We start from the raw sequence: 12,632 nt of genomic DNA on the forward strand, positions 1-12,632 counted from the left end.
TCTCTCTCTCTCTCTCTCTCTCTCTCTCTCTCTCTCTCTCTCTCTCTCTCTCTCTCTATGAAAAGGCCATTCTAAGATACTATAATAGGAAAAAACCTTCAAAGAGTAAAGGATGATCTCTCTATTAACGTATGGCCAGGAATAACGTGGGTTATGTGTGGGAAAACATTACCCGGGTTTTTCCGACGTTTTTCCGACGTTGACGCCAATGTTTCTTTTGGGCCTTTGGCAGTTTGCCAAAAATTTCATTGCTTGCGGAAGCGCCTTCGGACAATGGCGCGACTCCAAGGTATCTGTGCTAGGTGGTTGTTCGATAATGTATCGTTTCCTCTTGAATGCGCAATAAAGTCTCGCTGCTTTAAATAGACAGCCGAGCGCTTCTTTCGAGAAGGGAAAAAAATTTCCGTTCGATACATCCATCGGGCGAGATAAATAAAGAGAGAAAGAGAAGGGAGGAGAGAAAGAGAGAGAGAGAGAGAGAGAGAGAGAGAGAGAGAGAGAGAGAGAGAGAGAGAGAGAGGGAGAGGGAAAGAGAAAACTCAACGCTTATTCGTGCGTCGGCAATGCCGACCGGAAATCCCTTTCCCTCCTTCATGGAAGTGCATCCGGTGGGTGAACGAAGTTCTGATCGATTAGGACAAATTTTCGCTCGAATAACGCGATGCACATATGGAACCGCGCCGAATGTCATCAAGTGAACCGGTCAAAATGTGAATGCAAATTGAATAAATGTCATGTATGCTAATAAATATAACTTTGTATATACTTAACTATGTTTCCAGTTTACATATTTTATAGAAAGAGAGTCATAATTATATAGAAATAATGTATATTAAATAATAAAAAAAGATTGATTAATAATCTTATAAGAGAATATTTTAAAAATGTAATATGAACATTAAAAAGGGTAAATAATATTCATGTAACATTCTAGAAATATTGTGTGTTTATAGAGAAGTTATATCTTTTTTTCATCAATAATTTTAGAATAATAAGTAATTGCACAAAAAGGTCTGATAAAAATTATAATAAATCTGAAAGACGTTGTAAACTGTATTTATTTAGAAAACGATTACTAGTTTTCCAGACAAACTCTAGTATTTTTTTTCTGGTATCTTTTCGTAATACCTGTCACATATAAGATGCAAATTATGTCAAATACAGATATATTTTTTATATAAAACAAGACAAACAAAAAGGAAAGTGAGAAGCAGTAGGAACAATAGGAGACGTGACAATGAGAAATTTTCAAATGAAACTTTCCAAATGCCGTAGATGCCATTAATTTTTTGCATGCCACTTTCGTTGCTCGTGGAGAAACTAATCATGAGTTGTCTGCACAACGTGTAAAGTTCGTAAGTGAGCAAGTCTCGGCATTTAGCGTTAATCAGAAGTTTCACACGGAGCGAATCCCCCGAGCGTAACGCGGACAAGGGTTGAAATATGTCGTCTTTGAACAGACATGCGGAACACGTGTACGATGCGATTATCCGTCTCGCAGCTAGGCAAATGGAGAGTAACCAGCGAGAAAGGCCATACATCACGATTTCGATGGACTTACGTCACGGTGCAGGAAGAGCACGTCGGCGAACATTTCGCGAATCGCTGCTGAAGCGGTTAAGCTGATTCGAGTCGAGTCGCCTGCGCTTCTTCGCGCTTCGTTCGCATTTACGTCACTCGCGCAGCCGCGAAAAAGAAGAGCGGACCGAGCAATTTCGCAGCATCGACATTTACGAAAGAGAAAAATGAAGCGGGAAAGAAGAAGCATCTCATACGTCATGAACGTCAAAGAGGAAAAAGCACGCGGGGCGATTTTGTTAAAATATTGATGTCTAAAGAAAATAGAATAAAAACGGTTATCGTTTCCAACGTTTTAATTAATATAGCCAACCTGCCAAATCAGATAAATTATTTACTATTGATATATGATGGTAATATATGACTGTAAATAAATATAAAACAGTTCCTTTAAAATCGATGAATCCTCTTACAAAATATCTTAAAGAAAATCAATGCTATAACAACTTAACAATATAATGGTTTCAAGTTTTCATCAAAGTAACTTAAAAAACATTTTATATTATCATTTTTATTTATGTTTTATTTTTTTTCCGTAGAAAAAAGAATTCATATAAAATTTATATAAAATCTTCTTAATAAAAATTGATTATATAACAACAAAACAAATATTTCATCTAATTTCTTCATCTAAAGTTTTAAACTAATTTAATTAAAAAGTTACACATATGCCTTTAGAAATTAGCGATGTAATAATTGAGCTTTTTTAAGCTTGATGTAACACAATCCTCGTATAATTTATTTGTCGAACGTTTCGGCTAACTTCTAGTCTTCTTCAGCAAGCGTAATATACAAATTTTCCTCTTGTAGGTACACTTCAACATCAAATTTCTCATAATTAATTTGAAAGTTAGATGGTCAACAGTATTTTAACCTCAGCAGCACGTCAAACACAAATTAGTCATATACAAATAATTATTACAACGCAAGTTCTGTACGTGAATTAAAATTTAAGACGACACGACGATAATTAAATAATTAAATAAGACAAGTCGATGATGTTCATGTTACGGTGTCAATCATCGTAATGAAAAAAAAGTGTAACTACAAAAAGAAGATATGTATGAAGTTTATATATCACTCTCGCTGAAGAAGGCTAGAAGTTAGCCTAGAAACGTTCGACAAATAAATTATCGATACTAATTATACAATTGTGTTATATCAATCTTAAGAAAGCGCAATTATTACATCGCCGATTTCTAAAGGCCCATGTGTAACTTTTTAATTGTTTTTAATGTAAGGAATCTTATTTTATTGTAAGTTGTTAAACTAATTTGTTCTTCTTTCCATAAAAAAAATCAACTTTTCCTAAAAAACTACTTCTATATTTAACAGACTTTTAAACTCTCTCCATATGGTTACTAAATCTGTACAATCCATTAGAGTTTTAAGCAAGCTAAATTTCAAGCAAGCATGTCGAGATGTTACATGATGCGAATCTATATGTGTCTACTACATGTGTGTACTACATGTGTGTGTTACGTAAAAAATATTCATAAAGTTTTCATCTTTATGCTGATTACTGGAAATGTAACTTTCTCAGTGTTTAAAATTTATTGAGAATAATAAATTTTCCGACTTTACTCTGTAGGATATAAAAAACAAATAGACAAACTAAAATATTATAGATATGTAGTGACGTATACGACAATAATAATGATTTTTCTTTTTGAAAGAAAAATATTTTGTTTGAGAAGAATATAAACCTAATTTTTTTCTGAAGATGTTTGAAGTATGTACTAATTTTTGTATGGATTTTTCAGCTTTTATTGATATTAAATTAGAAAAAGATTTTCTATAAATATTATATATTAAATGTATAGAAATAACATATATATTCAATTCCCTTTTTAATATTCATTTTTTTTTTAATGTTTATTTAGTATATTTATTGTATTTTTCTTAAAGAGTAGTTTATTTTGCTAGTTCTTGTGTCAACTGCAAGAGCTTGGTTTTATCATAAATGTTTCTTGCATATCGTAGAGCGAGACCTCCATTATTTCCTTGTTATCGATGCGGATGAGAAATGAACTCTTGCACTGCCGGTCGCAGCTGTTCCACATTTAATTCGGCGCTGATTTCTTTGTGTTCAAAGCAACCAGAGATTGCACGCTGAATATCAGACTGTTTTGCGTTTGTTTCTTCTTACGATGAAGAAACGCGCATTGCAGCTTTCTCAAAATGCAAGACTATGACAAAAGATACGACAAAAGATTGAATTTTTCTTTCAGATATTAAAAAAACAGATACTAAAAAAAGATACTAAAAATTTCGCTAGACAATCATAGCATCCAAAACTAAGGAAAGATTAATAACAACATCGAGATCGAAAAAGAAAAAATGTTAATATATATTAAATAAAAATATATAAATGCATGAGTTAATCGTAGATAAAATGGTTATCTGCATTATATTTTAGAAATGCTAGCAATTTTTTTTTTAAGAAAAAAGAAAAAGAGAGAGAAATTTCTTATATTATGTCTCTCATAAGATATAATGTAATAAATCTAATATGTGAAAACAAATGAAAGAATAAGTATATAATAATAATAATAATATAATAAGAATGAATATTAAGTAAATCGTAAGCAGAATAATTAATATTATAGACTATTGTGACTAAATTAAACAATAATAATACAACTATCAGCTATTAATATTTATGCTTATTTATATTTAATATTTTTATATTGTATTATTTAAGAAGATATATAATATCACCTTTTTATTCAACTATGAGGTATTCGCACTAAATAAAATGTGCATATGAATAACGTTGTGTCCAAGACAACAAAATAAGAGCTGGCACAAAATTGATTACATATCGTGCAATAGGTATTAGTGAGTAAATATATTATAAATAATTCCATTATTTTGTAAAAATAAGATTTTATAAATATAACATTCCGTTCCCTTTACTCAGAAGTTCCTTTTAATATATTTTCATTCATTTACTTCTCAAATTTTATATTAAATATTTATATTTTAGTAAATACATTAAATGTTCTTACATTAAATTAGAATTTTTTTTTAATTTAGTAAATATAAATATTTTTATAACTAAATATAAAAAGTAATTTTGTTAAAACTGTAAAAATCTAAATCTTTCATTGTCAAAGGTTTGAGTAGTTTATGATCGGGACGATTGTCATAACTTATCTTTTACGCAAAGAATGAAACTACATACATATATCGAGAAGAGCGGAAAGTTGCAAGTTTTTGGAAAATTTCCAGATTCTACTACAATAATTCTACATACATATATTGCATAATATTTATTTTTTCTTTGTTTAAAACTAGTTTTAAAATAACTCCAAAAAAATTATAACAATCTTATGTTTATTGTTATTATTTGACATTATGAAAATTTTATATAAAATATAAAGATAATGTAATGTAATATAAGTCAAAATTAATTTCAAATGTAGTTCTGATTACAGCTATTTAAATTAATTAATTACAGAGATTTTACACAAAGCTAACTGTTTTATGTGTATTTATGTAAAAAAAAATTTTTTTTAACATATAATACTAACAGAGAATTTTACAATAACATACGATGCAATTTACTATATTTGTTAGCGTAATCATGGAAACTCGATTTAATAAAGCTTTCGATATCGCTTTTTGCAAAGTGAAAATTTTTTTTTCAAATAAAGAATTCTGGACTCTCAAGTTTTATAAACAGAACAATAAATGATTGGATTAATGATAATCAATACGCAGTTGTCATGTGTAACTATGAATTTATATCAATTTTTTTTTAAGCTAAAATAGTGAACATGATAAGAATTATAGAAGATTTCGATGTGTTATAATGTTGGCTGTGTATCTTTTTCTCATGTGTATATTTCCTCTCTTTAGTTATTTATTAACGCAACTGAATCGAACAGTTTGCTTGTTCTAGCAAAAATACGCTGAACAAAAAGGTTCACTGGCAGTCGCACACTTTGGAGTGAAGCGTTATGTTTAGTTTTCGACTCTGCGAAGACCACGATTCCTCTCGCGCTTTTGCTTGCTTTCCAATATTTGCTCGACATTGCAAGCCATTCGGTATCGTCGAGAACTTGGTCACCTTCGGTGACCATTTTCAACATTGCGAGAAACTTTCGAATAATATTCTATGTTAGGATACGTCTTGCGATTAAATAGATAGCTTTTAAGCGAGAACCGTGGATTTTATGAGAAAAAAGTAAAAACGCAAAGTGCTTTCTAACAGAAAAAAAATATCAAAGGCTGATAAATTTTCTTTAACTGTATAAATTATGAAAATATTAATATAAGCGAGCAATAATAAATAATAGTTATTTATTGTAATTTTTATTAATTTTCACGTAATTATTTTTATAAATATAATATTTAATTACTAGTGCTTGACCAAACTCTTAGCAGAAACCTTTTTTCAATTTTTTTCTTCACGACTACGGAAGAAAGTTTCATAATAAAATAGTAGAATTAGAATTCTTTGCAAGATCTTTTAATAATCCTTTCATTCATCGAAATAAAAACTAATATTAGCATTGTACTCAACAAATATGATTGATTTCAATATTCTGTTCAAACACAGCTCGATTATTTAAATATCAATAGCATACTGACGATGAAAAGATTAAAGCAAAATTGAAAATTGCACACACAGAAAAATACATATTGTACACAAATAATAATTACTTATTTCAAGCATTTTAAAAGTTTGTATATCCGGAAATATTATATTATAAAAATTCATTATGAGAATTATCAAATTTGTTCAAAATATATTCTAAATTTTGATAGTTTAATACTTTAATTAAGATTATTATATTAAAATTCGATTTGTTTATTAAGGAGATCCTAAAGCCGTCTATGTATTATCGACTAAATCATATAATTTTTGTATAACAAATACTTTTTTCACAGATTGAAAAATTCTTTTCTAAGATTAAAGTATACACATTAATGCATGTTTGTCAGGTGGAATTTGTCGAGAACAATCAAAAATTTTGAAATTGATATATTTTTTTATCATTTCTTAGTGATGTCTCAAGCTGTCAAGTTGTGACAATATTTCCTTGAAAGTTTTGCAACCTGTACTTACATAATAGTAATTTACAAACACATTAGTTTGCACGACAAACAAATAATATCGAGTTTTTAGAATTAGACTTAAATGCTTTATCGCGATGAATTTGTTATACAAAAATTGATACGAACGTGCGACTATGTATATCATAGGTTGTGTGAGATATTGGTGTGATAGTATATAAAGACATGTCGATGCACTGGAAAAACAATGATCTCTGATGACTTCGAAATTCGAGCTTTGCGTTAGGATTCTCTTAAATTGCTTCTTCAATCAATTTTATAAGATTTCAAAAGAAAATATATTCTTGTTTTTTGAGTAATAAAAAAACTTTTTTTTAAATTTGTAATAAATATATTTTAAAATTATAAAAAAAATTATTCCTTGTTAAACATAACCGTTACTTAAAAGAAATAAAGTAAATTAAGTAATCACTTTTCTTAGAAACAGAATAATATTTTCCTGTGATGCAGTAATGAAAGAACGCTTTTCACTGTAATAAAATATTGTAAAATAATAGAAATGTAAGAATATACTATGTAAGAATATACATTTCTTAATGAAATTTCTACATAACATCGCGAGTCACAATAATTGCGTTCGTCATTTTCGCTTAATAATTGGTTAAAATAGATTTCCGATTCGCGCGTGTTCAAGCGTTGCAACGCCGATGTAATTACGATCAAAATTTGCAATTACGCGTTGCTTTAGTCCGCAGTTGTCTCCATAATGAATGATGATTTTCCGTCGGGATTTGAATGATAGCTCATAAGGGATTTCGAATGAAATGCGATGCAAGCGCGTGTGTGTGCGCGAATACCAGAAATGTGATGCATGCATTGTCTCTATCACTATATAAATGATTAATAATGCGGTTTTTTGTTTATTCCGTGATCAACGATTAATTTTATACTTGATTGTTTTGTACTTCATTACTTTGATAATTATTAATTGTAAGAGAATCGCGAAATGGATTTCAGTAAAAGATTAACTATATTTTTTTTAAATATAGTCTAGTAAACAACATATGTTTGTATGTAACAAGCATATGTTTCAAACGAACGATGTGTGTTTAATTGAGTAAATGCGCAATTTTATTAAAAAAAATATTAATAACATCAGAATGATGCGTATCACAAAATTATTCCTGCAGGAAATCATTCATAACTTTAGCCATCACTTGAATTTATTATAGCAATTTCATAAGGCATATAATTAAAAAAACATATAAATAAAAATAATAATGAATGATTAAAATGCAATCGTATACTATCATTGCTAATATTATTAAACCTTTCATGAAAAACTTCAAATAATACTTTATTTAAACAGTATATATAAAAGAAATCCTTCCGAGCAGCAGATTAGTATTAGACTCCTCTTCGCCCTAATAAAGTAAACTGTAATGTTCACAAAACTTTGATATTATAATAATAAATCAACAAATCTGGACACACAGATCGAAATAATGTGAAACGCACAATTTTCGTATCTTATATTTACTTGCAATCTTCAGAAAACAAAGAAACTCTTAGTAAAAATATCGTAAAGTAATAACGAATCATTCCCTTTATAATTACACTGATTTTAACAGTAGTTTTAACACTTTAATAGATTATTTAGCCACAACGTCATATATTTTTTTTTCAATAAAAAATTGTATAGAAATATTTTTAATTACAAGCGCGAGCGAATCGATTGCACGTTCATCTTCGTTCATCTTTTGCCTAAAAATCAGCGAGTATCGACTTTATAGAACACGAAATTAATCGTTGCTCTGTTATCTCATCCGCTCGGTTACGCCCCGATTTACTTTTAACTCGTTGAAATGCAGGTCGTTTTAAAAAATCCTTATTCTTTGAACGCACAGATCAGAGAAGCCTTAAATTTCTCATCCTCTATCCTTCAGCAATTTAATTTTGAGAAACAAATTCATTATTCTGAGAAAGCAAAAATCCGTTTAATCTGATAATAATTATACTATACGTGGAAAAAGAATAAAATATACAATATTAAATCGCTTTAGTGATGTTTCTCTTTCGCTCAACCGTAAAATTTTTTCTATGTAATTCAGAATTTAAAATCCTTTTTGTTCGACATCCGTCGGTTTGCACAATTGTTTTTTCACGTTGATTATGCAAAAGATGAATAAGGTTCGTTTAATCGGACGTTTTGTCTTATTATGATGTTTAATAATCTTAATTAGCTCAGAGTGCCAAACGCAACAAACGCACGTACATTTAAACAGCCCATTCCTGTTTGCAGTCATCGACATTCCAATTCATTCAATATTGTTTCTGCCGATATCACATTAGATCTTAGGATAATCGGAAATTATACATTCCATATTATTTGCCTATTATTCCAACGTTATTATATACCAGATTTTAATATAGGAATTTGAAGCGAATTTTATTGCATCAAATATGCTTAAATATGCATATCGTTATGAAACATGAAATAAATTACTCTTAAAATAATGTTTTAAATCGATATTTACTTTGACAATTTTTTTGTTTATGCTTTTTGCGAAGCATAGTAATTTCAGAATTCATAAAACATTGTTTTTCTATCAACAATTTTTTATGCTAAGAAAATTATATGCGTTTCATTATATATGTATATTTTGAATTTTTACGTTGGATATATGCTTTCCTTTCGACGAACACTACAGATATGTTATATAATAAAAATAAGTTACAAAAACTATAATTTGTTCTCGTGTTTGAGAACGTTTCGTCCAATAGAACACGAAAGCACAGTAGAAGGAATAAAAAAAACATTCCTCTCGTAGTCCAGTAATTTCATTTTTCTACTCTGTGTGCAGAAAAGAAAATAAATAAAGCGAGCACACCACATTTTTCATGCGAGACAGATTTCAACAATCGCGCTTTTTGCACAATGTCTTCTCATATCGTATTTTATAGCAACGACCCTATTTAAATGCAATGACATACTCGAGATTAATCCTACCTTATATTATCCTCGTCTACGAATATTATGACTCCTCTGGCGTTATGCTTCGAGCTCAGCCGTTCGATTATTCTATCAAAGTCCTCGGTTTTGGAATTTCTCAGGATCTTCTCACTGACGGCGACACATATGTTGTATTCCGACGAGAGAGCAATGAAACTGGCGATGCCCTGAAAATAGAGTTTCAGCCGCAAATAAATTGCCCGTCTGTCCTACGAGAAATCGAATTTTCGTGATAACATGTGAGTCTGTTTTCTTGGTAAACAATTGGAATATAGCGGAAAATACAATGTATCGTCTCATATTTACATACTTATTTATCGATGATAATAAATTTTCGAAATTTGCATGACATATCACGGCTATTAAGTAGCATGTTGTGGTTAGAAATGTACAAGAATGCAACAGTACATTTCTATTTTCCTAGAGAATCTTTCACATTTTTACGAAAAAAGTTTTTTGCGATTTATTCTTTCACGTTTTATGCTAAATAAACTAAATATTATATCAAGTATCATAAATTTTGAATGAGATCTGATTCAATTTAAATTTAAAAAAATTTATAACAGTTTTTAACATTTAAATTTTATATTAAATTTTAATTTAAATTTTTGGAATAAATCAAATAAATTTTTTATATCATATTTTTTATATCGCATTATTAAAAGATTTAATACGATTTAATGCGATATAAATTAATTAATTAAATTTAATATGTTATAAATTTGTTTTGTCGATCAATCTATCTATATCTATGCAATTGTTGTACATACGTACAGTTCGAAACGAGATACGACATGACGATCACCAGGATGAACTGCCTGTCTCTCACATTTCTCGCCAAGTATAGTATACACGCAAATAGATACTTCAACGCGGCTCGCCTGTCTTCGCGATAGCGCCCGTGTTTCGTGATATATTTCTACTGTGTATGTGGATGGAAACAAGAAAAGATGGTCGAAGAAGGATGCGGCATGCACCGAGCTTCAACTGCAGGTGTTATCGGCATGTTTCATGGCGCGGCACAATAAAAACTACCACATTTATTACGACATGCCGGATGAAAATGTATTTTTGCAATATCAGAATTTATATAATGATTAGTTCAATAGTTTTCGATATTTTCATGATTTTGAATCCGGTAAACTTTAATATTTATGTCAATATAAATATATTATTCTGATTGAAGATACGATAAAACGTTAATTACATGAATTCTGATTATCCAAATCGATTGAATACAGAATCACTAGTATTTATATTTTCAAATAATATAGAAAGTTTAGTAGTTACATACAAGTAAGTTAAGAAAAAATGTCTTATATATTATTTTATATTTATAAATATTATAATTATTTTTATTTAATTTTTATATAATCATAATAGCATTATAATATTTTTTAATTTTTATAACATTGTTTTAGGATATAATTTTTCTCTTCAATTAATTCAATTCAATTAATTAAATTTCTGAATTATCCAAATTCTTCTTTATAAATCAATCTTTTTATATAAATTAAACACAAATCTTTTTTATAAATTAATATAAATTTAGTCTGTAGGAATAATTTAAAAAAAAAACTTTAAAAAATTACTTTTTAACTCTATTTTTTAAATTTTGTTAAATATTTTGATTTTTATATAATATTAGATTCAGATCAAAAATATTAGATAACTCTAAATTTTAGAATACAATCCTAATGTATATTATTCATCTACAATTTTCTGTTCGTTAGTATTCAATGTCAATGCAATAAATGAATTTGTAGAGCTATTTCTTTGACAATATTAGGAACTAATATTCTATAGGTTTATTTTAGGTCTTAAGATTCTAGGTCTTAAAGTCTACTTTTTTTTATTGACTACTATCGTGTATATAAGAGTGATTAAGAATTTAAGAAAAAGGAAATTAGTAAGATTGTCTACCATCTCCTGCTGTGGAATAAAAAGTTACAATTGTATTGTATTAAAATAAAGTCTTCTTCAAAATTGTATAATAACAATGCTTAGTTATTTCCGAGTTGTGAAAACTTTTATTTTTATAATCTCTTAATATTTTAAGAAATAAATAGTTTGTAATATACACAATGATTTTTCGGTACTTTACTACAATCGTGTAAAAAAAATTTTTATAACTTTCACAAGTACACAAAAATTAATAAGTGATTCTTATATATTTTAATATCTTTAGAAAGTATTCGTAAAGTGTATTTTAAAAAATTATATATAAATGTTGTAATTAATTATTTGATGCTTCTAATATACTTCAAAGAAAAAAAAAAACTGCTGAACAAGAATAATCTAATCATTTAAATTAAGGATTAAAATGTAAAATATGTGTTTGTAAAATAGATAAAACTTCATAATGGACTTAACATGGACTTTAAAATGCGAACAATAAAATAATTATATGTAATTGCAAAATTAAACAAAAAGATCTAATTTTTTTATGATTCGAAGAAAATAATCTTGTTGCAAAAATTATATTACTATTGCACTGAAGATTCTTATTCTTTTTATTTTTATATTATCAAAAATATAAATACAGAAAAGATAAAGAAAAAATTTAGATAAGTATAATTAAAATTGTAAAAAAATGAAAAAAATTTGAATGAAAAGAATGCGATAAGAAATAAAAATATAAAAGTATAATTTGATGCATTATCTATCTAAATAAAAAATATTAATAAAGGGAGAAAGAAAGATAAACGATATAATTATTCGGGAAGTAATAGAGAGAATTGCTACGACAAGATGTCTTATCGGCCGATTTTCTTAACGAAGTTCACTTTCCTCAACAATTGGTCGCGCTTGACCTCATTTCTTTTTATGTCTAGATTCTGATCTTTTTTTAGATATTTTCCACCTATTACGAGCCTCATTATACGTATTTGCGCTTGGAGACTATTTTGCGTCTCTGACAGTCTACAATTACGGGTAATTTCGTTTTCTAACAAAACTGCTTCTTTAGTAAAATTCAAAGATTATTTTTAAATAATTTTTAAATAATATATTTTAT

The 12,632-nt window shown here is 28.2% G+C and overlaps 1 protein-coding gene across 1 annotated transcript in view; it reads right to left on the reverse strand.

The window, feature by feature from the left end:
* The window catches only part of LOC108684932 (metabotropic glutamate receptor 8-like), a gene marked incomplete at its 5' end in the record, with an annotated part of 130,355 nt that overhangs the window by 26,858 nt on the left and 90,865 nt on the right, over nucleotides 1-12,632 (reverse strand). The window contains one exon of the mRNA XM_018189478.1: nucleotides 9,614-9,783. Coding sequence (XP_018044967.1) covers nucleotides 9,614-9,783 — 170 coding nt within the window. The remainder of the gene's footprint in view (nucleotides 1-9,613; nucleotides 9,784-12,632) is intronic.

The sequence above is a fragment of the Atta colombica genome, unplaced genomic scaffold, assembly GCF_001594045.1.
Source record: "Atta colombica isolate Treedump-2 unplaced genomic scaffold, Acol1.0 scaffold141, whole genome shotgun sequence".
NCBI lineage: Eukaryota > Metazoa > Arthropoda > Insecta > Hymenoptera > Formicidae > Atta > Atta colombica.